The 24,580-nt window shown below is 52.5% G+C and overlaps 7 protein-coding genes across 7 annotated transcripts; 3 read left to right on the top strand and 4 right to left on the bottom strand.

Annotated features, from left to right (window-relative positions):
* Window positions 1–2,590: 2,590 nt before the first annotated feature.
* On the top strand, window positions 2,591–6,658 carry VTN00DRAFT_7519 (uncharacterized protein; the record flags this gene model as incomplete). Its single annotated transcript, XM_069434271.1, has 5 exons — window positions 2,591–2,711; window positions 2,790–3,000; window positions 3,066–3,775; window positions 3,834–3,855; window positions 3,907–6,658. The coding sequence occupies 5 exons, from the start codon at window positions 2,591–2,593 to the stop codon at window positions 6,656–6,658; spliced, it is 3,816 nt and encodes a 1,271-aa protein (XP_069287569.1).
* Window positions 6,659–8,223: 1,565 nt separating this feature from the next.
* VTN00DRAFT_7518 (uncharacterized protein) lies at window positions 8,224–9,138 on the bottom strand (the record flags this gene model as incomplete). Its single annotated transcript, XM_069434270.1, has 1 exon — window positions 8,224–9,138. The coding sequence occupies one exon, from the start codon at window positions 9,136–9,138 to the stop codon at window positions 8,224–8,226; it is 915 nt and encodes a 304-aa protein (XP_069287568.1).
* A 589-nt stretch (window positions 9,139–9,727) lies between these two features.
* Window positions 9,728–13,189, bottom strand: VTN00DRAFT_7517 (uncharacterized protein; the record flags this gene model as incomplete). The annotated part of the gene is made up of 3 exons (XM_069434269.1): window positions 9,728–12,022; window positions 12,081–13,062; window positions 13,152–13,189. 3 exons carry the CDS (start codon window positions 13,187–13,189, stop codon window positions 9,728–9,730), a joined length of 3,315 nt encoding a protein of 1,104 aa, XP_069287567.1.
* Window positions 13,190–13,930: 741 nt separating this feature from the next.
* On the bottom strand, window positions 13,931–15,125 carry VTN00DRAFT_7516 (uncharacterized protein; the record flags this gene model as incomplete). The annotated part of the gene is made up of 3 exons (XM_069434268.1): window positions 13,931–14,149; window positions 14,208–14,524; window positions 14,585–15,125. The coding sequence occupies 3 exons, from the start codon at window positions 15,123–15,125 to the stop codon at window positions 13,931–13,933; spliced, it is 1,077 nt and encodes a 358-aa protein (XP_069287566.1).
* Window positions 15,126–16,733: 1,608 nt separating this feature from the next.
* VTN00DRAFT_7515 (uncharacterized protein) lies at window positions 16,734–18,077 on the bottom strand (the record flags this gene model as incomplete). The annotated part of the gene is made up of 5 exons (XM_069434267.1): window positions 16,734–16,786; window positions 16,841–17,596; window positions 17,662–17,742; window positions 17,798–17,843; window positions 17,937–18,077. The coding sequence occupies 5 exons, from the start codon at window positions 18,075–18,077 to the stop codon at window positions 16,734–16,736; spliced, it is 1,077 nt and encodes a 358-aa protein (XP_069287565.1).
* Window positions 18,078–18,540: 463 nt separating this feature from the next.
* VTN00DRAFT_7514 (uncharacterized protein) lies at window positions 18,541–19,425 on the top strand (the record flags this gene model as incomplete). The annotated part of the gene is made up of 5 exons (XM_069434266.1): window positions 18,541–18,578; window positions 18,630–18,638; window positions 18,750–18,969; window positions 19,050–19,241; window positions 19,306–19,425. 5 exons carry the CDS (start codon window positions 18,541–18,543, stop codon window positions 19,423–19,425), a joined length of 579 nt encoding a protein of 192 aa, XP_069287564.1.
* A 1,692-nt stretch (window positions 19,426–21,117) lies between these two features.
* On the top strand, window positions 21,118–23,783 carry VTN00DRAFT_7513 (uncharacterized protein; the record flags this gene model as incomplete). Its single annotated transcript, XM_069434265.1, has 6 exons — window positions 21,118–21,606; window positions 21,664–21,800; window positions 21,870–22,215; window positions 22,270–23,184; window positions 23,248–23,550; window positions 23,616–23,783. The coding sequence occupies 6 exons, from the start codon at window positions 21,118–21,120 to the stop codon at window positions 23,781–23,783; spliced, it is 2,358 nt and encodes a 785-aa protein (XP_069287563.1).
* Window positions 23,784–24,580: the final 797 nt, after the last annotated feature.

Below are 24,580 nucleotides of genomic sequence, written 5' to 3'. Positions count from 1 at the left end.
ATGCATGTAGTTTCGCTAACTTAAGTCACATTTGTCCTGATTAAACCGGGTAGGAACTTTTACATATTACATATAGACAATATAGATCAATCAATCAATGTTAATTCTCTACCATCTAAAGATATAAAGATACTAGTTATTAATTAATTTTAATACCATTATCATTGTCATATGATATAGTATTTTTGGAAAGATAAAGATAAAAAATTCAAATTCCTCTTGAAGTATGCATGCAGGTTTTGCTTCCCAGGAGAAACGAAATGGGGTTTACTGCGTAGGTGGAAACTTTTTTTTGCTGCGTTAGTAGGCAGGTACTGTAACACTTTAGAAGGTTAGGTAGTTAAGGTCTAGGTACCTGAGTTAGAGAAAGTCCCTAAGCCCTAAAGTTTTACCTAATTTTTAGTTAAAGATTGTCCCCGCCTAAGACCATTATGTTCCTTCATACCCATACCTCCGGACATGGAACATCTCCGCAGCCACTCTATAGGTAATAATAATAATAATTACCAACAAAATACAATAACAAAATAAAAAAAATAAAAAAAAATAACTGGGAGGCGACGAGGTCCCAGGGGCAAAATTCCAATTTTGTCCGCAAATGAACTTGCTTGAGGCTCAAACTGTTGGCAGAAAAGAAAAAAGCTCATTGGGAGGTTCCAACTTTGTCTGCATTAGGAGTAGATAAGTAGGTAAGTTCTACTGCTACTAACTACAACACGAAACAAAACCAACACCTCCAATCTATCTACCTATTGAAAAAGGTTTCTACTACACCGCACATGTAAACAGTAAACAATCACAATCCGCGGAGAAAGACCTCCCTGACCGGGCATACCCGACCTGACTTGACTGCGACTGCGACTCGACTCAGCCTCGTCCTAGACCTGAGCCGCACAGCCTCACAGCCTCGCACTAAGTAATGTACCTAATGTACCTGATCGGCAGGCCAATCGTCTGATTATTAGATGCAGATAGATGAGATGGGTACCTGCAGGGTTGAAAGAAATTTTTTTCGATGCCATGCCATGCCATGCCATACCATGCTATACCATGCGATTGCCTCGTGTTAGGTACTAACCTACCTACCTACCTTACATACATACAGACATATCCATTTAAATTATGACATATAAGCCTATTCTAATAATGACGAGGACAACAACAACAATAGCGATGATCATGATAATGCTGAGGCGTTGGCAATGGCAACGCTGGAAGGTGGCGAGTCGAGGCCAGATGCGGGACAGATCAACTTAGTCGCCTTGCGCATCGAGGTAGGGTGGGTAGTTAGTAGGGAAGACACTACCTAACTAGGTAGTAGAGTAGAAATCTCCAGGGCTATGTCCATAGACCGCTCCTTCAATAAGTATACCTAATTTTGGTGTTTTAGGATTTTAGCAGTGTTGTGTGCTGTGTGCCGCACGCTGCATGTATTATTGTGGACATGCAAGTACAAGTACATGTACATATTACCTACCTAACCTTCTAGGTATTTGATACTTGCTTGCATCCTAACGGCAAGGTTAGGCCAAGATAGGTAAATTACCTACTTAGGTAGTAGGTACTACTCCTGGCTTTCCAAGGTTAGACAGAAGACAAATTAGGTAGTTTAGTACCTAGATACCTACCTAAAGTAGTGGTTGTAAGATGTGCCTGCAAGGGACAATGTTAATATTGATTCAAGACTAAGGTACCTACTACCAATGAGCAGTACTAGACTAGTAGGTACCTACTACCTCTTAAGATCTCAAGCTAGGCTACATACGATGTACTACTACAAAACCATATCCGAATTAGGTTGACACATAACCGCTCCGTTGTGAAATTGGCTTAGCGCCCGTTCTACAACAGAAATGCTTGGTCAGTTTTGAGTTTCTGCTCTCGAATTAAGCTTGTGTTTTTGCCTTCGATGACTTCTATGGTTCAAGTTTACCTACCTGCTATAGATGCTTAGCATATACATGACATGCTTGAGGCTCTGATTCTCGGACTTCGCCGACTTCCCAACCAGGACAAATCTCTCAATTGGGAGATCAACTTCACAGAATTTCACCACATCCTACTCACCACGTCGAACCAGTACAGGCAGAAACATTCCATGTGAATAGATAGGAGTATATCTCCTTGGAGAAAAAAATATTTTTTCTTTTCGCCTCTTCTCTTCTCCCACACAGCCGCGCTGCGTCAGGCTGAACGTTGAAGAGTTGCGGGGTCATCGGTCTGGCCGACTGGAGGAGAATGCATGGATGGGGCGCGCACTTACCAACCAGAAGAACCTGCCCTGCTTCAGCTAGCCACAAACCCATGACGTGGACATCATCAGGACCTACCATAACGATCTTCTGCTCATATACCAATATGAGCCTCCTGCGGCTCCATCAAACTCCATCGACCCCGCGGAGAAAAATGGACCAGGAGACAGAGGGCTGGCGGTGTATTATTATTATAAAAACATCAAGATTCTTAGGGAAGAAGTGGATTATGGGCGACAGAGACACATTTCTCTCTTTTCTAACTTTAGACGATCCGAGGGATGAGAGATCTTTTTTGAAAAAGTTTCCTAAGAGAAAATACCCCCCGTACGATGGCTATGTTTACGATTGTCTTTCTTCTTTTTGCGATCTTCCTCACTCACGCCTCCGCCGTCTCGCTGGGTGGGGGCGATGATTTTACGAATAATAATTTTGCGAATAGTCTCTTCAATGACTTAGGTTTGGATGCCTTTTCTTTTCATCATTCTTCTTTTTCTTCCACGTTGTTGTTACAAAGAGAGACTTACATCTAGACAGCCCCGCTCCTTACGTTGTTCGGTGAACAGGTCGCTCTCCAGTTCCTGAGTCACAGCACCTCGCCGATAGAGAATTTCATCTTTGCATGCGCCCCCATCGGCTTATTGACTAGCGTCACTGCTGCCATCAGAGTTGCAGGATGCCGGTTACTCAAGGCGGTGATTGGAAGGGCCAGAGAGTCCCAGGCCTTGGCGGAGCTTGAGTTGATGAGGTGAGTTGATCGAGAACATCTCACATATATACTTACTGATATCTTGTGCTCAATGTCTTTTGCAGCTCTACGTCGTCAGATATATGTGAGCTATGGAACGGAGTCGGCGTCGTGCGAGTTGTCGGGAAACCGTCGATGTTGGAGCTTATATACCGTCACGGTGATGTGGGAAATAACGACAAATCCAATGGCAATAGAGCGGACAATGTCTACACCCTGAAAACCGCCGCAGCTTCAGGTGTGTACAAATCCAAATCAGGCAGCGCCAGTCCACAGTCAGGTAAGGATTCCGAGTCCGGGTCAGACGGATTTCCGTTACCACCGAATCTTTATTTGAATATCTCGGGCGGTGCTGCCCCAACCTGGGAACTGGTTCCTATAGCCGTGTTCGGCGCGTTGTTGCAATTAGGGGTCTTTGTGTGGGACGGGTTCATAACCATACATCCGAAGATGAAATTCATGCCCGAATCTCCGTCGTACGCCTTTCCCTTAACCATTGTGGGCACCATCGGGATCACTGTTGGTGCATATATCTGTGCACATGTTGTTGAGGCCAGCACGGATGAAGATATTTGGGAAGCAGATTCGACCAAAGGCTCTTTTCGAGTCATGTGGATACAACCCACCCAGTTCGTTGGTGACCAGGCCTTCAGATCCTATGCTATCCATGGCACTGTGAACCAGCAAGCAATCAGAACCTCACGGAAGACGCGCCCAGAGAGGTTGGATCGGTTGAAGATTTGGACCGCCGTGGGCTCGATATTGTCTGTGATCAGTGAGTTGGACCGCCGAATCACTGGGCGTTGGAAAAGGCTAATTCACTTTGCTTGCAGGTTTCGTCCTACAATTTATTGGGTACCTAACCTATCCCTGTTACTTGCCACTTCTATGCTGACATTCTTACAGACTTCGCGCAATGCATTGGTCCGCAGCCATTGCGCAGCTCATCGCAACTGTTGTCATGGTAGTTCTAAGGGTTATCATCCGACGGAAACTATCCATGGAACCAACTACTAAAAAATTGCCTGCAGGCTGCGAACTCGACGATACGGCAAAAGACATCAATGGCTGTCAAGACTGGATGATTATCGCGGCCCCTGCCATCTCAAGTCCCAACCCCGGGAGGGGAGTCGATGAAACGACCTCCTCCCTTGCATCCCGCGTTCTACAAACGAGAATCGAACTTGGGAAGCTCTCTGGGTGGCAGAGCAAATTTCCTGAGACGGTCGACCAAGTTGTCCGAAGTATACAAGCTGTGATGGATCATCTTTATAGGCCAACGGGAGACGTCGTTATTCGAAAAGACTGTCAGCAAAGATCATCAACATTCGCATGGTGTTTACCAATCTCGGTCCTGAAGTCTTCATCCGATGAAGGAGAGTTGAAGATCATCTTAACACGAGAGAAAGTTGATAATAAATGGGCTACCTGGGAAGTCAAGAGAGAAGAGGTGGAGGCCGTCCTCTCTCTTTGGATGTCGCACTTTCTGGCGCAACGGTCGGGCTCTAAGACCGCCCAAAGCTCGAACTTATGGATCCTTGGACCCAATACCCCCTTCAACCGTATCATATACGACTGGTGGATATATCGAGGAACGCCAAAAAAAGTCATCAAAGACATCTCCGAGTCTTGCCAGAAATTCAACGTGGACAAGGCTCGGGTCTTCAGTCTGCAAGGATTGCATCCAAAGGAAGACGAGTCGAATGGAGAGACGGATGGACTATTGGCGGTTGTCACTAGAGCAACCTTGGACAAGGCATGCGGTCAATTTCTGTTGGCATGTTTCTTGAAGAACGTAACACAAGTCATTGACAGACTCGAAGGGAAGACGCATGTCACCCATGGGTCAGGTTCAAGCCAGTTCACACTGATCTCAGATAGCATCCGAAAAATCGCGGAAGCCGTGCAGCAAAGTGGATTGGTCTCAACCGAGGACGCATACAGGTTGCTAATACCCTCGCTCAGAGAGGCGAACATGCTTCAGGATCCATTCGATATTCTGGATGATGTGATAACCGCTTTCAAAGGCCAAATAAACAGTGTTGACACATGGATGATGCAGCACTACTTATGGAGAGATACATTCGAGCGGCTCATATATCTCTGCAACAGGAAAGCCAAGTTACTGAGCTGTAGGGAACGCTGGGCTGATGCCGGGAGGACATTCATGCACCTTATCGAAGCTTTGAGCAATGCTCTTGGCTTGTATGATGAGTCGATCGATCGGGCAAGAGAGGCGATGACAAAATTTGCGGCCGAATTCGTCAGTGCGAGCTACGGCACACGGCCAGAAAATTACGAGGTGCGGCGAAAGCCATTCCGTCTCCACGCCGCAGCTGCGAAGGGATATCTGGACCTCGTTTTCGAAGCGCTCAAGGAAGGAGTCGAAGTAGGCATGCGGAACGACGAGCACGAAACACCCATCAGCTTAGCTGTCAAGCACGGTCACTTAGACACCGCTCGCCTGCTCATCTTCTACGGTGCTCCAGTTGACCGCAAGATTCTTTACTTCGCGTCCAACAAGAATCAAAACGGTCTCAATTGCATAAACGATAAAATGGTCGATATCCTGCTCTCAAATCTACCGAACAAGACAGAATTGCTGCACGAGATATCTGAAACAGGTCGTCATATAGAACTCCTGCAGAGAAAAGGTGAAATCGATATAGATGTGCCTGACAGCAACGGGTTTACGCCACTGGGGATTGCCTCTCGAAACGGCAGGACAGACGTGGTTAAGATCCTAATAGATCGCGGAGCAGATGTGGCAGCGGAAGGGCCAGACAGGCAAACAGCGCTGCACCTGGCAGTCGAAAATGGACATCGCGAGACAATCAATCTGCTCGTCGAGGCCAGCGCTAATCTGTCCGCTAGAAATAAGCACGGACAGACCCCGTTGCACATAGCAGCTTTGGCAGGATACACAGATATCGAGTCTCTTGCACTCAAAGGCGCTGACCTAGAGGTAAGGCAGAAAGATGGCCAAACTATTCTGCATCTTGCTGCTATCCACAACAGTGAAGAAGTCGTTCGATGGCTGCTCGACCACGGAGTCGACCAAAGCGCAAAAGACAAAAACCAAACCACAGCACTACACCTGGCAGCACAGAAGGGCCACAAAGGGATTGTCGAGATGCTGTCCCGGAACGTGGACAACTTGCTGGCCAGGAATACTTTCGGACAAGATCCGCTAATCCTCGCTGCGCAAGGAAACAGCGAGGAATCCATCATCAGGATCATGGTCGAGAAAGGCGCCGACCTGACAGCGCGCGACGTCCCCGGGAGAGGTGCCTTGGAATATGCGGCGATGAGAGGTGATGATGCTGTCGTGAGACTGCTCATTGAGAAGGGCGCACCGCTGGACAGCAGGGACGGCTTTGGACGTACAGCTCTCCACTATGCATCCATGTCGCGACATGCATCGACAGTCCGTCTCCTCATCGAGAAAGGGTTTGAGATTGACGCTGCGGATAAAGATGGCTGGACAGCACTGCATTATGCCTGTCGAACTGATTGCAGAGAGGTCGAGCGGGTGTTGGAGGAGGCCGGGGCGAATATCTTACATAGGGATCGTCTGGGCCGGAGAGCAGGGTACTACCGTGGGGATGGCGGAGAACCGAATTTCGAGACAAGGGCTCTGCCTCCACCGTACGAATAGTGATTAGTACGCACTAGTTTTTGTAAAATCAGCCTAATTCCGATATGAGTCAATTGTATGATACCCCACCATAGAACAGTAGTTTAGCACACATCTGAGAGTTGGCCATTTCATGGTCCAGCAGGAATCGATTAGGTATTGTCGTCTTTCGACTCTCCTAAACGGTTAAAATGTCAGTTGCTGCAAGGCACATAAAACTAGAGATAAGGGTAAACTCCTACCAAACAGAGATGATACTGTCATGGGCACGTATGCTTTGATGCCCAGGTTAGGTACTGGGATGTAGAGACCAACCCAATGGGATTGGTTCAATCAATTGAACGATCTCCAGATTGAAGCTATCTGACAAGACGTATAGAACTATGAAGAGATGAATTGGAATGGAGAATCACAAGGAGGGACGGGGGATAGAGGATGGAAGATGGTGAGGGGCAGATGGTGAGGTTAGATGGAATCATCCATTTCAACCAGATAAATGAAATCTGTAGCCCGGAAAGCACCAATCTTTTTTATTATATCGTACTATATTATACGTATCAGGGTCTGTCGAGTACCTAGTAAGAGACGGAAAAAATAGCCTTTCTAACAATGTTGAAATTTGGAATTTTTAGAATTCTACCAGGAAAAAAAAGACTTGAATTGAACATCTTCTCAAAGTCTTCTTTTTAAACCAATTGCTCCGTCTTCAAAATGCTAATAATGGTTGCAATGGTAGGAGAAAACCCTCATCTTATGTTGGTAGGTTATGCACGGTCAGATACCTGGATATGCATGGTTCCCCGGACCACAACAGCAACAGCGTCAGAATGTGTAGTAAAGGGTACTTCTCCGGGGTAGGTACTTATCAGAAGATTATCAATCGAGACCAATGCCTATTCATGCCTACTCAGAAAGCCATTATTGTCTACCTAACTATACTTGGTAAGAGTTCATGAGACAACCAGTGGGATTGCAAGGTCACCTCCCTAACCGGGGCGAAGCTCCTGATATCCGATGTGTTCAATATCACCTGTGCTTTCTCCATGTTAATACACAGACATGGGGTTCTTTGTCGTTCATTTAGAAATCTGATTTAGTATAACTTTGATAGGGGAGAAGTACGCTTTGTGGGACGGACCTGACATCTGTAGAGAGGGACATTCTGAAAGGAAAGGTTCTGGGTTATTTGACTGTATATGTACAGTAGTACATACATGGCGTTGTACGAAGATTTCAGATGTAGTTAGGTACCTACCTAGTACTTCCTCACAGGGCCTGCACGTAGGTGCAGAGTACTTGGAAGTGTCTATGTAGATCTGCGCACAGAAGTACCTGGTAGGCTATTGCAAGAACGATATTCCATAGTACGTTATCCGTATATGAAACCTACGCCCAACTATACAAATCTATCTTTCATTCTTGACCTCTCTTCCACGCTCAATTTTTCTCTTCCATTTTGTGCGACTGAACCTGAGACATAATAATACCAAAAGTACAAGGTCCATACCCGTATAAACCTAACCAACTCCCCATGAACCCAACAAACCCTCTTTCCATAATCACATAAGACCACCCAACTCCCTCAATCAAGCCGTAACCCCACCTGGCACAACAGGCACAGGCAAAAACCGCCTCATCACCCCCTCGACCCAGTCCCCCGGCAACCCCAACGCCTCGGCCTCCCTGATCCCGCGCTCCATCCGGCCAATATACTCCGGCTTGGGCGGACCGACGCGGACGCGCTCCTCGTCCACATACACCAGGACCGTCTGCATCTCTCCCCCTCCTCCTGCAGCCTGCTCCGATCCCAGGTTTGCGGTGGTCATCGTCGTCGTGGTCGACCGGATCCTCCGCTGTCCGTCATCGAGCCACTTGGTCACGACGGCGGGGACGTACCATTTGTTGTAGGACCCGAGGCCTTGGGATTTCGGTCGGATGGCCTTGCTGGGACCAGAAGAGCCAGAGCCAGAACCGGGAGTGAGACCGACGTTCCCGGATGATGGCGGCGCGGCGTGATCAACACCCTCATACCCATCCAGGAGAAGCTCATCCGCGGGCGTCATATCATATAAAACTCCATAAACCCCCTCATCTTCCACCTCCGATCCCGCTCCCACCAGACTCCTATCATCCACCCCCCTCTGCGCTCCCACCCTCAACCCCACCGGCGGCACAACATTCGCGTACCCCCTCTCGCAGATAAACCACCTCCACCCCTCCCCGTCCAGCCGGGCAATGGCCACGGGCACTGCGGAAACGGCTGGGTCGTGCGTGCAGCGCTGGCGCATCTGCGTGTGGGACAGGTTGGAGCCATAGGCGAAGTAGAGCGGGCGGAGACCCGGGCCGAGCGAGGAGGTCGACGGGTGCGGAGGGTGCGGGTGGTGGGCTTGGATGGTTGAGGCGGTGGTGGAGGTTTCGGTTTCGTGGTCCGCGGGGGCTGTGGGGATATGTGCAGCGGGCGGAGGAGGAGGGTTTGGGGAGGATGTGTTGTCTAATACCATTTTGGTTGTGCGAGTTTGTTTCAAGACAGTTGTCCTTGTTGAGTAGGGATATGGTGTGATGTAGGTAGTTATGTTTCCTCTCTCAACAAAAGAAAGGACGAAGTTTGTCTTTCGGGGCTGAATAATAAAATTGTTTTAAGGCTGGACGATCCGATCTCGAAGTTACCTTAAGCTTAGTCTTGATAGACGTGATAGCAGCGCTAAATTAGATCAGTAGCTAACCCTGCTAAGGTACCAGGAACCTACTACCTAAAGCACGCAATGAAGAAGTCTAATTATTAAGTCGAATGTCCCACTTTACTCTAGCACGGCCTCAAAGGGAAATAAATGTACGACAGGACATATACATATTCTACAACGATAAACGCCGAAAACAACCCAAGCGGAGAGTCATTCATTTCATCCATCAGACAGACAAGACGCACCATCCTATCTAACCTCTCTTATATCCAATACCCACGGACCATCTCCAGCAACCATTCCCCTCCTCCCCAAGTCCCGTCTATCTCTCTCTTGACATTCAAACAATCCCAAAACAAACAGATAACATAAGGTATCTACATATAAAAAACCCAAAAAGGCGATCAGATTAGATAATATACAAATTACTAATCGGCACGCCCTGCGACCGGATCCGATACCTCCTCTTGACGCCCACCGCGGCCGCGACGCGGAACAGCTCATACGTCTCCTCCCCACCGCCGACCATGACCATGCTGATGGGGTGGTGCCGCGGGATGCCGCCCGCCGTGACCTGCGCCTCGTCGAGGTGTGGGCGGATGAGGTACGGCTCCGCGACCAGCGCGGCGAGCGGGGGCTGCTGAGCATTCAACGACGGTGTAGATGGAGATGAAAATGGGTGTTGGCTGTAGTGGTGACCAGCCATGGTGGAAATATCCTCCGGCTCGTACGATACAACCACGACGAGCTGCAGCGCCGACCGCGACGGCGGGTAGGCGGGGATGTTGCGCAGCTTCTGGGAGAAGCTGCATCCGCCGCGCTTGATGACGACGACCTGGTGGTTGCGCACTACATTGAGCGGGAGCTTGTGGTCGCACGTCTCGTCGGAGAGGTAGATGGTCGACCAGGTGAGGCGGTCCAGGGACGGCTTGCCCGAGTACGTGAAGATGGAGGCCTCCTCGACGTCGGGGAGCGGGGCGGAGCCGAGACCGATGGAGGTGATGGCCGGGAGGGAGAGTCGAACGATAGAAGAAGGGGACGACTTCGGACGTGACGATTTCGGCGCTGATGGCTCGGGGTTGTCTCGAAGCATGGCGGACACGTGGTTCATCAGGGTCGTCAGGGCCGTTCTCATAGTCGAGGCATGCGAGAGTGCATTTCCGAGTTTATCCTCCGAAGATGGTGACGACGAGCGTTCGTGGATTACAGGGCTTCGAGGACGCTCATGCTCTCCTGCAGAACCTCGTCGAAGAGCGTCCGCAGAATCATTTCGTCGTCCGAGTCCGAGGAGCTCTGGATTCACGTCAATGACGATGTCAAGCATGGTCGGGTCTCGGATCCGGGTGAAATTGGGATCCGCAGGATTAAGAACATCAAACGTGATCTCGCGAGAGAGATATACCTTCTCGTCTTTTCCCAGAGGCAGATTGTTGATCACTTGGATTCTGAACCCTTCTGTATTGTAGTTCATTGCGTCGTCCAGAGGGACGTCCTGGATCATTCCCAGACGGAGGCCTCCGATGGCTTTGATGAGGATCCCATCGCGGACACGCTCCAGGGCGCCGGGGCCGAGAATCATGCTCGGAAGAGTGGGGAATGAGATGTCAAGCGTCGGACGGATAGCCATAGGCGCACTCGTCGCGTTGTACGGCACCAGTTCAGGGGGCAAAGTCCAGGGATAGAACGTGTAGTTAGACGGAGAAGACAGATCGGACAAAGACACGCTGGGATGATCGCTGGCATACTCAAGAATCGCACCTTCAATCTCATCCCGCTTTGGCATCAGATGCAACCGGGCCAAGCTGGCGGCATGGAAGATGTCAGGACGTGCTGCTGTCGAGGACTGACTGAACGGCGGAGGAACGGGCGGTAGTTGGCACGTTCCCACCTCCACCTCTCTCTGGAGTACATCTAGCTCCACCCTCTTCTTCCGACGAGGCTCCGTGCTCTTATTCCCCTTCGGGATAATAAGAGGATGCCCTTCAGTCGAAAAGACAAACGGCGCATCGATCTTATTCAACGGATGACCAGAATCATACAGCAGGAACATATACTTAGCCGTCTCGCCCAGGAAAAAGCTCTCCATGCGATCGTTGAGCTCGCCGCTCCGGACATCCTGCAGCCCAGCCCAGCCGCACTTGGTCCAGCACCGCCGCTTGATATCGCGGAGCACCATCTCGCCGACGTGGAGATACCACGGATCCTTCGTAGCCCGGTACAGGTAGTACGTCGACTCGATGAACTCCGGCCGACCACCCCACCATCCGAGACCGCCCTCGACATTGCCCGTTGCGACGTTCCACCGCTCAGGGAGGGCGGAGAACCGCGTCCAGACGGCGGTCGCGAGCAGATGGATCTCGATGGCTTGGTCGATGTCGCCGGAGAGGGTCAGCAGGCCGGGGTAGTAGGCGCTGAGACTGTCGATCCAGAAGGCCCGCGTGGCGCCGGTGTAGATATCTCCCTGGACGAAATGGGGATGCTGATACCCCGGGCCCCGGTAGAGGTGCCGCTTGACTGACGCGTGCGAGTCCTGCCAGACCCGGAGGAAGGCCTCCGCCGAGTGCTCCTCCTCGCTCAGGGGCAAGTAGTAATCGTCCAGGATACTCCATGGACTCTGAGGATCAAAGTCCGGACGCTCTCCAGACGACAGTAGAATGTAGGACTTGAACGCATATTCAAAGAAGCTGTCAATCCCAGCGCCAATCTGCAAGACATTTCAATTAGCTCGTCTCCACTTCCCAGCTACATGAAGGCAAACGCACCCCGGTATACGAATTGACCCATCTCCCCGACTCCGCATCAATCCCCGCCCCAATCAGCCCAATATCACTCCTCCGGGCCCAAACGGCCCAAAACGCGCGCTTCGCCAGATCCTCGAACCTCCCATCGCCCGTGAGCCTGCTCAGGACGGTAAACTCCAACACGAGACTGCCCGCGCCCGCGCTGCAGGTCTCCGTGATCTCGGGGCTGGTTGACCTGGAACTTCCACCTCTCAGACAATCGTCATCGTCAAGATCGCAGTTAAAAGCGGCATTGTTATTCAGCGGCGAGTTCGCGTAGAACGTGACCCCATGTCGGAGGTTCACCCGGGGATAAGGCAGTCCCGTCGGGGTATAAAACGCAGGCAAAATCCGGTTCCCGAGATCGAACGCGAGTCTGAGAAGCTGGCCATCGTAGACGAATCCGTTCTCCCAGGTAATCCCCTTCCTCTCCTCATCATTTGCAAAAGAAAACGAACTCTTATCCCACGCCCTCGCAAACTCAGCCTCCTCCGTCGGAGGATGATACCCCCTGATCGGAAGCTCCCCGACGGCGAAAAGATGCACGCTCAGCAGACCCCCTAGTCCTCTAATCACAGTCTCGAAGACCTGCACCTTACTGTCGACGTCGAACCCGCGCGCCCGTTCGCCCTGGCCAGCGGGGCCGTCGGATCCGTCCCCGTACAGACGGACCAGGTCTTTGACGCCGTCTTGGAAGTGTTTCCAGGCTCTATTCCCATGACCACCAGCACCAGCACCAGCACCGTTACCGTCTTCATCAGCCGAAGAGAGAATCGCCAGCGTCGACAAACTATCAATCAGCGTAAGAGAATAATTCCCCAGCACATCATTCAGCTCGACATGCGCGGGATCAGCGCGGTCGCGGGTCAGCGGGCGGCAGGACAACGGACGGAGCTCGTCCTCGGGGAAGGCGTGCTTCATGTAGTTCTCGAAGCCGTGGTAGAACATGTATTCTGTTTCCTTCCTAAACCAATCCATCCAAAACGTCAGTATTTGGTTTGTCAAATCCCATCCGGAACGAATCTCAGTAGAATCTAGTTTTGAGAAGAATACCTCAACTCCCTAACCAGAGGACTCTCCTCCTCCCTCATCCCCTGGGCCAAAGGGAGACACAGAAGCTGCGACAGCAGCAGGACGCAAAAGACCCAGGTCGACGATATCCATGTTGAGCTTGAGCTTGAGCTTGAACTTGAGCGGAGTCCGGACATCAGCATCAGCGAGGAGAAGCACCGGCATCGCGTACGCATATCACCGGAGAAGAAGAAGAGGAAGCAGGGCCAATCTTGGGGTGGGCATCGGAGCGTCACTGCACTGCACTGCCTACAATGCAACGATGCCAAATGCTTTTTACAGCAGTGGAAAATATTCGAACTAAATAGAAATATAAAAAGAAAAGACAATGTGTTTGCTCGCTGAGGACCAACGAGGTCACATGTGACGGCGTCTTCAGTTGTTGAGGCCAGACCGTTCTGCTAGAAATGGCCACCTAACTAAGTTAACTAAGTTATGTTATCTCGATTCTGTTTACATCAGCAGTGCTCCCCGACCAGAACGGCAATATCAAAACCGCCCAATTACTGGACGTGAAAGCGTGCAGAATCATAATTTACCATGTAGACGCTTGAATTAAATGCATAGAATATAGCTAGAGCCGCGCGAATATACATGTTCAGATAGTATGCAGACTAGAAATTCAATAGTCCGATTTCGCGCTGAAGTCATAACCAACCAATAGCAAGCCAGAACCGTCTACCACGACAAAGCTTTACAACAAAGAGAGCCGCGGCACTTTATTCAGAAAACCTCATGTCATAGTTTCTACCTAATGTAGGCTAAATCACGCGACTCTCTCCCGATGCGGGACACCCGGCAGGACGGTCCGGGGCCGTGGACCGCGGTTGCGCTTGAACAATATAATCAACACCATTATCAGACGTGTAGCTTGGTGGACGATTCGCAGTATCCGGCCTGCTCTCGCCATGCCCGTTCTCCTCATTCACCTTCGGCATCGGTTCAACACGCTGCCAGTATAGCAGGTTCGGGTTTATCCTCTGCGAGCTGTCAGTATCTTTCGACAGAGTAACATTAAAGCAGACAATGAGTACTCACCACGCTGCTTCTCCAGAGACCATACGCCGGCGGGGGAGGCATGACTTTCTCGCGACCCGCTTCAACACCGTCCGCCGCTATCTCTTCGTCTCGCGCAAGAACTACATGGATCGGGCGCTCTGGTTGAGCATATCCCATCGGTCCAACTCGGCTAGGCACCCGATTCGAAGCGTACTCATCTCTAGGGCCTCGTAGCAGCATCATGGCAAGACGAAGGATCGAGTGGCAGAAGAAGATTGTGAAGATCATGATCAAGAGAATCAGCAGGACGTGAAATTCTTGGCCGACGGTGGATTTGGCAACTGCGAACGCGAGGTCTGCAGTCATTTAAAGTTAGCCATACTTGCCCGGGTCAACGGTGTCAGGATAAACCATACAGACTGCCAGCACTATGGAAAGTACGAGTCCCGCTATGCCACAGCTAACCAGCCTCCTTCTGATATGTCTATTCTTCCAAAGAGAACCGAAATCGCGAAGTTCATATTTCCTCCGTGGCCGCCTAACCCATGCATCCCTATGCTGTCGCCGGTGCCGTGATCTCCGGGCGGAATGAGACGAGACAATCGAATCCCCAAATGTAGCCCTGAGATTCTCCATCACGCGCGTTTGGGGACTGGGTGGTGTAGGCGGACGGCCGGTTGTATCCGACGGAGATTGTCCGGAAGGCGGAGGGATAACAGCGTTCGCACGGTTCCGCCGAGCCTCATCACCACGCTTCCTGAAGATGCTGAACCCGCGTCGTGGGCCACTTTTTCTCAATGCCGGATGTTCATCCATCGGAGGAGGGCCGTCTGAAATTTGGGCGTGCCATGACGGGCTACCACCGAGCAGCGTCTTCAACCGGGATCCAAGGCCGCCCAGTCGAGTTCTGCTCGACGGAGAGGATGACGCTTGCTGGGACGAGATCGGGAGCTCCATATCGTATGCGGTCGTCAGCTAGACGATGACATCAGGACAGCAGATGTATGTAATGCAGGAACGTGCGGGCTCCCTCCTCAAAGTACAACCTCTCTCGATAACTTCGAAACCCTTCCCGCAAAGGCACACAGGCACCTTGTAACAACTCCACGGTCTATTTTTTTTTTAAAATAACCGGCACCAGCTGGAAACGTGCGGGGAATCACTGACGATAAGGAGACAGCTCAAGAGGGAGCTTGCAGGCGATGTGGATCTGCAAATCCAATAGGAACGAGTGGTGCCACCCTCACTTAGACGCACAGATGGATAGCGGGAACCTGAGGGAAAGGATTATTATGTCTTATTACAAACACATAGTGAGCACAGAGAGACAGCCGTAGCGATCGACGATCGATCCTCGACAGGATAGAGAAAAAAAAAGATGATGCGATAGACCCGTCAGGAGATAACGCTGACAGAGACAGTGGCAGAAACGAGAGGATGGCACCCGTCCGTTGGCTGTGGAGAGATGAAGAGGATGATAGAGCAGAGCTGCGCGAGCGGCAGAGACCGGGGGGGACGTGAGATAAGAAAATACAGGGGAAACTAAACGAGAGACGGAGGGGATGATTAGTAGATAGTAGGCGCAGAAGCTTCGACTGCCCAGCAGATCGAGGCGGAGAGGATGGGATGGATGGCAGGCGTTGGAGAACGGAGAAAAAAAGCTCAGGAACAGGAAAGCAGAGCTCTGGGGAAGGAGAGAGTGGAATATGGATCGCACGGCTAAGAGGCCAAGAACCCATGGCCAGCTGCGGGGGGCGGCCCGGCTGAGGCTAGAGCGGTCGCTGTAGAAGACATCAGGCCCAGACTCCAACACGGCCAGAGCCCCTTGGGATCATAACGAACGCCGCAAGGAGTCTCACCCTGAGCCCCTAGGACGCGCCTTGGCGGCATACGTAAGAGCAGCACACGTCCTAGAGCCAAAAAGACTCTCCTCTGACACAGCACACGGGGGGCGCACGCTGCGATAAGTGACAGTTCCCGTTTCGGAGCTGTTGCACCACGCCCGCCCGCTGGCCAATCAGACGGGCTATTTATAATTCTATCCACCACGCTAACACGCCATGTGCCATGGCGTCTTCGGTATGGATCAGCCCTTGCAGTCTGGATATAGTAACTTTGTAAGGAGGAAGCGGGAGAATTGCATGGCAACTATGTTCTCTTTATGCTACTAGCAGTTGAACTTTCGCAGCTGTCTCGAAATCCCGAATCCTCTGGTTGCGCAGGGTCCTGCGCTTCACATACGGTATAAACTCTCAACCATCTGGTCCCGACCGAAGCCAGATATCCCAGACCGTTGCACGGTATGTCTGCCACTCACTCGCCTTGCATGTATATGTGTCCTTCCACCGGGTTCCCACACTATTATTCAACGACTCCTGACCAACACCGGCTCAAAAGGCCGCCCTCCGCTGGCCGCAGCATGTCTGAATGTGAATCGTCGGCCCATCGGGAGTGTTAATGGTCAGATTCCTCCAACCTTAGCACCAGTTGAAACAGGGGTCTTGCGTTTCTGTACATTAGGGTATACTAAAAATCCATTCTTTAAGTCACAGGGCTCGGGCAAGATCACCTCCCGAGCTCACCGAGCATAAGGTTCCGATCAGACGAAGCAGATACAACTGCGCCAGTTAGCAAAACTAGAACGATAAATAGAGTACAATTGAAAAACTCACTAATCGGCTCTTCGTTCGGTGAAAAGCGCACGTCGTTGACGGTGCCCTTGTGGCCAGGCAGCTTGTACAGGAGTTTGCCCGACTTGACATCCCAGACAACGACGGTATTGTCACCGCTGCCTGCGGCGATCTTGTCACCCTTGGGATCCCAACTGGCACGGATGAGGTTCTTTTCGAGACCGACGGGCGCACCATCGTACGTCTTAATATGGCGATCAGCGGGCGCAAATGGTCGGATATCCCACGTGCGGACTGTCGAGTCGTGCGAGTTCGATAGCAGAGTCTGCGAGTCTGGGGAGACCTGCAGGGACGTGATGGTATCCGTGTGTCCGATCATGGAGTAGACCACGCCTCTCTTCCGTATATCCCACACCTTGATGTCATTATCGATGCTTCCGCTATATATCTCGTTCCCAGCCTCCGAGAGAGCGACTGCAGTGATGGGGAATTCGGTCTCAAAATAGTCGAGTGCATCCTTTTGCCGGGGGTCCCAGATTCCAATAGTACCGTCGTCACTTCCGCTGACCAACAGCTCCTGCCCTCTTTTGCTGATGTCCAGACAGTTGATGATCTCCTCATGACCAATGTGGCGACGGATTCTCTGTCCAGTTTCCAAGTCCCAGCTCGCTACAATCATGTCCGCAGATGCGGAGAATATCACTCTCGAATCTCGCGACCACTGCAAGTCGAGAATCGCCCCCTTGTGACCGGTCAGAACGCCGTAGTTTTCGCATTTGCCGTACGTGTTCCAAAGCACTGCATAGAAGAAAGGAATCAGCAAGGAGCCCCAACCACATTTTCCTTTTTCTGGTGTAACATACTGATAGACCGATCCATCGATCCAGACGCGATGTGCTGCGCCGTGGGATCAAAGCGGCACGCGAAGATCTCTCCAGAGTGGCCTTGCAATCTTCCGTCAGCCTCAGCTCTTCATAGGACGTACAATTTCTGACTTACCTGTAAGCTCCATGATAGGAGCTTCGAGGCCGCTCGTGCGGGGGATCTATAAATCGACAGTCAGTAATCCGGACTGGCAAAAGTCCTCTTCATGACCTCATAAAGGGAATCGGGCAGGGCAAATTGTACCCTGACATACCGCTTGCACAAGGGCACCATTCTGCTTCGAGCTGCTTGCGACGACCGCGTTCGAATTGGGGTTCGCGTCAGGTTTCGGCCTTTTGACGAGCTGGCTCGTAGAGCCAAAGGAGTCCTGAGCATCGCGCTTATCTCCGGACATCATTGCAACATGGAGGACCTGGAGATATATGGCTTGAAAGAAAAAAAGGGTTATGGCGTAACGCGGAAACGGGTGCAGTTAGGTGAACAAGGAATACAGGAAGATCGAAAGGCGCAGCTGCTACTGGCACGAAAGCGCCGCGGAGCAAACCTGCTTGCCGCTGCTGGTGGAGCTTCTTTTCTAGGTTAGGTGCCGTCCTCCTAAGCGCCCGGCAGGCGGTCAAGAATATTAAACGCGGTAGGCGCCGTCCCGCGTGTGATGAATCTAGCTGCTAGGCAAAGCCCACATCGCAACACCATCTCCGCGCGAGTCCCCCGTTGATCCACAAACCTTGAATGGGGCAGACGGGAATGTGAACTGGTCTACAAGACCGAACCAGAACCGCCAGTCCATTCTTCTCTCGGAGACAGACACATCGCAGGCTTGTTATCGTGATTCTGAAGTGTCCAGCGCCGTAGCAGCTATGTCGTCCGCAACAAAGGCCTCCAGACTAGGCGAAGAGTGAGTTGTCCATTATACTTGGTTCCCGTGGCATTCGCTAACATTGTGCAGAATTTGGAAGTCAGTATGCTATCTGCCTTGCACTACCGCTGTTGTTTTTATTATCCAAACCTGCCCCGCTCAACCTCGACGTGATACAGGACACCGCTAACCATGTTGACTGGGAGCCAGAACGAGGGTCGACAAGGTCAATGCCGAACTGGTGACGTTGACCTACGGCACGCTGGTCGCGCAGCTGTGCCAGGACTACGACAGCGACTACCATGAAGTCAACAAGCAGCTGGACAAGATGGGCTACAACATCGGGATGCGGCTGATCGAAGACTTTCTGGCCAAGACGAACATGGGTCGGTGTGCCAACTTCCGGGAGACAGCGGATATGATCTCGAAGGTACGGAAATACACGCTGATATCTCATGCCATGATAAAAAGCTGCGCAGACAGAGGCTGATGCTGTATTCCACGAGATAGGTGGGCTTTAAAATCTTCCTGAACATAACGCCCACGATCACGAATTGGACGAGCGACAACCGACAGTTCTCGCTGGTCTTTGACGAGAATCCGCTAGCGGACTTTGTGGAGCTCCCGGACGATGGGCGCGCACAGGACGAGTTGTGGTTCTCGAACATCCTGTGCGGGGTACTGCGAGGGGCACTTGAGATGGTAGGTCCCTTCTCTCATTCTTTCCTCCCGATGTTACTTGTTCCGTCCCTAACAGGCTGTGCAGGTCCAGATGCAGGTGGAAGCTCACTTTGTGAGCGACGTGCTGCGGGGAGACGATACGACCGAGATGCGCGTGTCGCTGGTGAGGTACATCGAGGACGAGATGCCGCCGGACGATGAGTGATCGGATGCGGGCGGGAGCCGTGATATTGTTCAGCGGGTCGAGGCGTCCGGCGTTGTAGACGAGATCTGGCAGGCCGTGTAATGTCCATAGGATTTCCTATTTAATAATACCTTATCTATCGAGTTTCGTACCGTCCGGGCCGCTATCTTGATATGGTCTTTATGCGAATCTTTCAGGACAGATCCCTCTACACTCAGCTTGTAGTTAATATAAGTTAGAGAACAAAGCAGATGACCTAGTTATCAAGCATCCCTGCCACTGTGCTGACTCTGTCTCTCTGTCCCTCCCGCCGACGTAGGTACGACAGAGATAAAGGCTCGGCCATGCCCAAGCCTGCCCAGGTCCGCTCCGAGAGCGCCTGCGGAGGGGCGCCACGTGAGACGCGATACCCGAACGGGGGTCGGCAGCCCACGGGATCAACGCCAGGCCGACAGCGCTGCGAACTGGTACGGGCGGTACAGGATGTACACTCGGGCCGTGCTGAGGAGTGCGCGCAGGACGGCGGTGTCGACAGACCACTGGGCCCCTCGTCGCGCATCTACTCCGAACTTTTCGATCGCCTCTCTCTCTCTCTCTTCCTCCGTCGTTCACTTTCCCCCCCGTTTCGTTTAACTGCTAGCCCCATCGTCTCTGGCCTCGAGAGATAGCGGCTCCACACTATCTGGTCACGACTGTCCGTCTCCCAGCCTCAGAACTCCCAGCCCCGATACAACCTGTCCGCCGCCTCAGCGCCGTGAGCGCTGCATGACCAGAAGTACGCTTGGGGCGCACCTGGCAGCCCCCTAGCAGAGGTCCGACGGGATAATCCGCGCCGAGAAGCGACGCTCGCGACGGGAGCCACGCAGAAAGAGCGTCCGGCTCTCCAGGCACCGCGCCCGCCATCGTCCTCCCCCTCAAGAGATCCACCACCTCGACCTTATCCTGCCCAACTCTGAACCCGATCTCTGACTTCTCCCTTCCCTCCCTTCCATTCTCTTCTCGTCTGGTCTATAGCCTTTGCCCTTTATTTTCGTCTCGCGTCGCCCCCCGTCGGGCTCCCCCAGAGCCCTTCTGCTCTACCCGTCTCGCCTCCCCTAAGCGCCGTTCCGTATCCGGGCCTGTCGTGCGCCTCTCGCCGTCTCGCCTCATCACCGGCTGTCCTGCCGCGCATCTTTCGCCGTTCTGCCTTCTTCCGCCTTCCCCCATCTGTCTCCCTGCTCCTTGCTTTCATCTCCAGTTCTGCCGTCCGGCTGTCGCACGGATCGGTGTCCTCCCGCGAATTCCCTTGTTCTTGAACAACTCGCGGTCTCCTGACACTTCCTCGCTCGACCTCTCCCCCCTCCCCCCCGGCAGGTCGTGGCCGCGACGCTCCGCCTTTTTTTTTCCGCCCTTGTCGATCCCGGTGGCAGCCTTTCGCGACCGCTGACCATCGCAGGGAGCCGGTTCGCGTCTTATCAGTATCTTCTCCAGTCTGGTCTTCCTTCCCATTGACAGCTGCTTGGCTCCGTTCAACCTGAAGGCGGTGTATCCCGAGCTGGAGTGTCGATCACGTCCTGCTTCGCGCGCTTCGTCGTTACACCGTGGTGGTCTGCTTCGCCGCGAAACACGGTGGACGCGCACCAGACCCTTCTGAAGCTTCTAAAAAGGCCTTGATCGCTTCTTCGTCCTCTCTTCTGAACCGTGCAGAGAGGTGACGGTGGCTGGCCTTCGACAATGAACCAGATGAACGTAGCCGGGATGCACCCCGGGGCTGGTGGCCCCGTGGGTGGTGTCCCCATGATGAACAACGGTTCAGCAGCTCCCCGCAATGATGGCAACATGAACAACATTCAGGAGACCATGATCAACAACCTGAACACCTATATCTACGACTACTTCCTCAAACGGGGCTACCACGACTGCGCCCGAGCCCTGGTGCAGGACGAGTCGATCAAGTTGAACACCGATCCTAACGCCAAGACAAGCCCCAGTCACCGTCGCGACGGCGATGTGAACGGTGTCGATGGCGATTCTATGATGACGGATAGCAAGGACGGAGACAAGCTGAAGATCCCCGACGATCTTCCGCGACCCAATCTTCCCAACGATAGCCAGCAGACGTCCTTTTTGTTGGACTGGTTTAGTCTCTTCTGGGATATGTTCTGGGCGCAGCGCAAGAAGGGGAACAGCAACGATGCACGGCAATATATCCAGCACACGCAGGTATGATTCACTCGCGGATCCTTTGTGACATTTCCTTTTCTAATACGGTTGCTATAGAACATGATGCGCTTAAGAGAACAGCAGCAGCAGAATCAATTGCTACGCCAGCAGCCGATGATGCCCGGTCAGCTCAACATGCGTCGCAACGGCATGATCCCCAATAATTTGCAGAAGACGGTCTTGCAGAATAATATGTATGCTGGCCTGCTCTCGCACGTTCCTAGCTGGCAGGAAGGTAACGTGGTGCTGATGGAGACGAGCAGGAACCCTCAACAGTTGGCGTTTCAGAAGAGTCAGCAGGTCCAGATGATGCAGCATCAGATGCAGAGGGAGCATTCGGATATGGACATGAACGGGCATCGCCCTCAGTCTCCGGCGTCCGCTGAGAACGCCCCATCTCCCTCGAAGCGTCCCCGGCTTGACGCGGGGGCGCACATGAACGGGCAGCAGATGGGGCCCAACGGGCGTGGACAGGCGCAGGGCATGCCAGGCCAACCGAATCCGCAGGCCCTGTTGATGCAGAATGGAATCAATCCGAGGACGATGAATCCCGCACAGTACCAGGCGTTTCAGCAGTCGGGCCCGGCTGCGCAGCAGAAATCTATCCAGGTATATGCTCATCACTTGGCTCTTCATCACTCACGCTCAGCAATGAATAACCAGGGCATGCCGAATGGCGTGATGAACCCCGGTGTCATGCCGAACCAGACGGATCTGATGCCCACGATGCCGGACGGCCAAAGTCTCTTGCCAATGGGTGAGTACTATGGCGCTAACGGTCAGATGGCTCAGGTCCGCCCCGGAATGCAGCCACCTGGCAGTCAGAACGGCAACCATGCTCTCCAGGATTATCAGATGCAGCTCATGCTGCTGGAGCAGCAGAATAAGCGGCGTCTGATGATGGCTCGTCAAGAGCAGGATAGCATGGCCCGCGCTGACGGCCAGCCCGCAATGCCTGGGCAGCAGGGGCTACACCCTGGCACCTCGCCTCAGGGCAGCAGGGCAGGTGCGTCCCCGAACCCCAGCGAACAGATGAAGAGAGGAACCCCGAAGATGCCCCAGACCGGTCTCCCAGGCTCCCCCAGCACCGGTGAGGGGATGGCGCAGGGCCGTGGATCCCCAGCGTCGATGAATTTCAACGGTGGTCAGATGCCACCGGACATGGGCGGTCCTTTCTTCATGAAAGGCATTCAAGAAGGCATGGTTGGCCCCAACATGCGACCCCCGAGCTCGAATCCAGCTTTCAGCGGGCCTCCGATGGGACAACCGATGGACGCCATGGCACGATCGCAACCACAGGCTGGAGCTGGTAACCGGATGCCTGGCACAAATTGGCAGCAACCAGGCTCTCAGGGTCAGCCGATGGTGCCGCAGCAGTCGCCGGCAAACCAGCCCCAACCCGGCGGAACACCTCAGGAGAGGAACGCGATGCCGCCCCCTCAGGCTCCTCCAGCCGGAGGTGCCAACGCTGGCCGGACCCAGCCCTCGTCTCCCCAGCCGGGCGCTGCCCCCCCGACACCGCAGCAGGCGAACAAGCCGGCCCCGAAGGGCAAGAAGGAAACGAAGGATAACAGAAAGGTACCGTCCCCCCATTGTGTTTTTCTTTTTCACGTCCGTTATCTTTATTGAGCGCGATCCTAGCGGTCTTCAAAGAAGGCGGCCACCGGTGCTGCCAACGCGAATACCGCAGCGACCCCATCCTCCGAGGCAGAACCGCCACCTACGCCTACGCCTTCGACGCCCATTACGCCTCAGCATCCCAACTCGTTTAACAAGACGGGAACCAACAATAACAACAATAATAACAACAACAACAACAACAACAACAACAACACGACGACCGCCGCTACCCAGCAACCGACGTCTGCGCCAGCACCGCAACCTATTGTCCAGCAACCGCCACCAGATCCGAACCAGCAGTTCAACGACCTCAGTCTTCCAGATGTATGTTACCTGGCTGGTGTTCCTTTCAGTTTTGAACTAGGGGTTTGCTGATCAGACAAATATAGGCGAACTTCAATCTTGATTTCAGCGCCTTGGAAAACCAGGATCTTCTGGAGAATTTCGACTTCGACAACTTCCTCAACACCGATGCGGATCCGGGATTCGGGTTCGACCCCAGTAGCATAACGTATCCGACAGACGGTGTCGAAACCGGCGCAGGAGATGGCTTATAAACGAAATCCTGGAAAACCATACCCCAGTTCAGAAAGGAACCGTTATACCCAGATTTGTGCATTTCGTCTCATAAATTTAGCCTGCTTGTTTCTCTGCTTTCCCTGTTGTTATTTTCGTCGCCAAATGACTGGACATCTGTTCTATGAGGTCAGCGTTAATGTATCTTTCTTGCATATATCCCCGAAATACTATAACTTAGCGGACAGCGGCGGAATTGGCACATTTGATATTCTTAGGTCGATCCGCGAGCCCCTTAGTGCCTCTGATGTTTCTTTGATTTCTATCTATCCGTTGACTTTTCTTCCTTTGCTCCTCTTCCGTGCCTGCCTCTATCCTAGCGTTAGTCGCCCTGCGCTCATCCAATATCTGCGTCTCGAAGAATGTCCCTTCAGCGCATTTATGTTAAAGCCCCCTTGACATTACTGTCAAGACTCAGCGTCTGTTGAGGAACCAGTGCATACCTAACGGGTTAGGGAAGAGCCGGATGAGGAGTCGTTCATTCATACTATTTTTACCATCCCATTATTCAGTGCTTGCCACTTCCTTCACTTGTCCTGCATTTTTCGCTCTCCACTTTATCCCCCGAGGCTCTGTTTTTTGGGAAACTTATTACAAGAGCTGTTATGTTATTTTCTATGTTACGGGTATTCTTTTTTCTCCCTCCTGGTCATTGTGTTTCTGGCGGTCAGGAAAGGTGGTAACGGAGCTGGGGGGGACTGAAAAGGGTGTAAGAATTCCGGGGAAACATTTCTCGACGTTGAGTTTTGCTGTGGTATCTGCATTGGCGAACGTCTCG

This window comes from Thermoascus crustaceus (assembly GCF_041956765.1).
Source record: "Thermoascus crustaceus strain CBS 181.67 unplaced genomic scaffold VTN00scaffold_4, whole genome shotgun sequence".
Lineage (NCBI taxonomy): Eukaryota > Fungi > Ascomycota > Eurotiomycetes > Eurotiales > Thermoascaceae > Thermoascus > Thermoascus crustaceus.
Note: the sequence above shows the minus strand (reverse complement) of the source record. Positions and strands in the feature narration are given on the sequence as shown.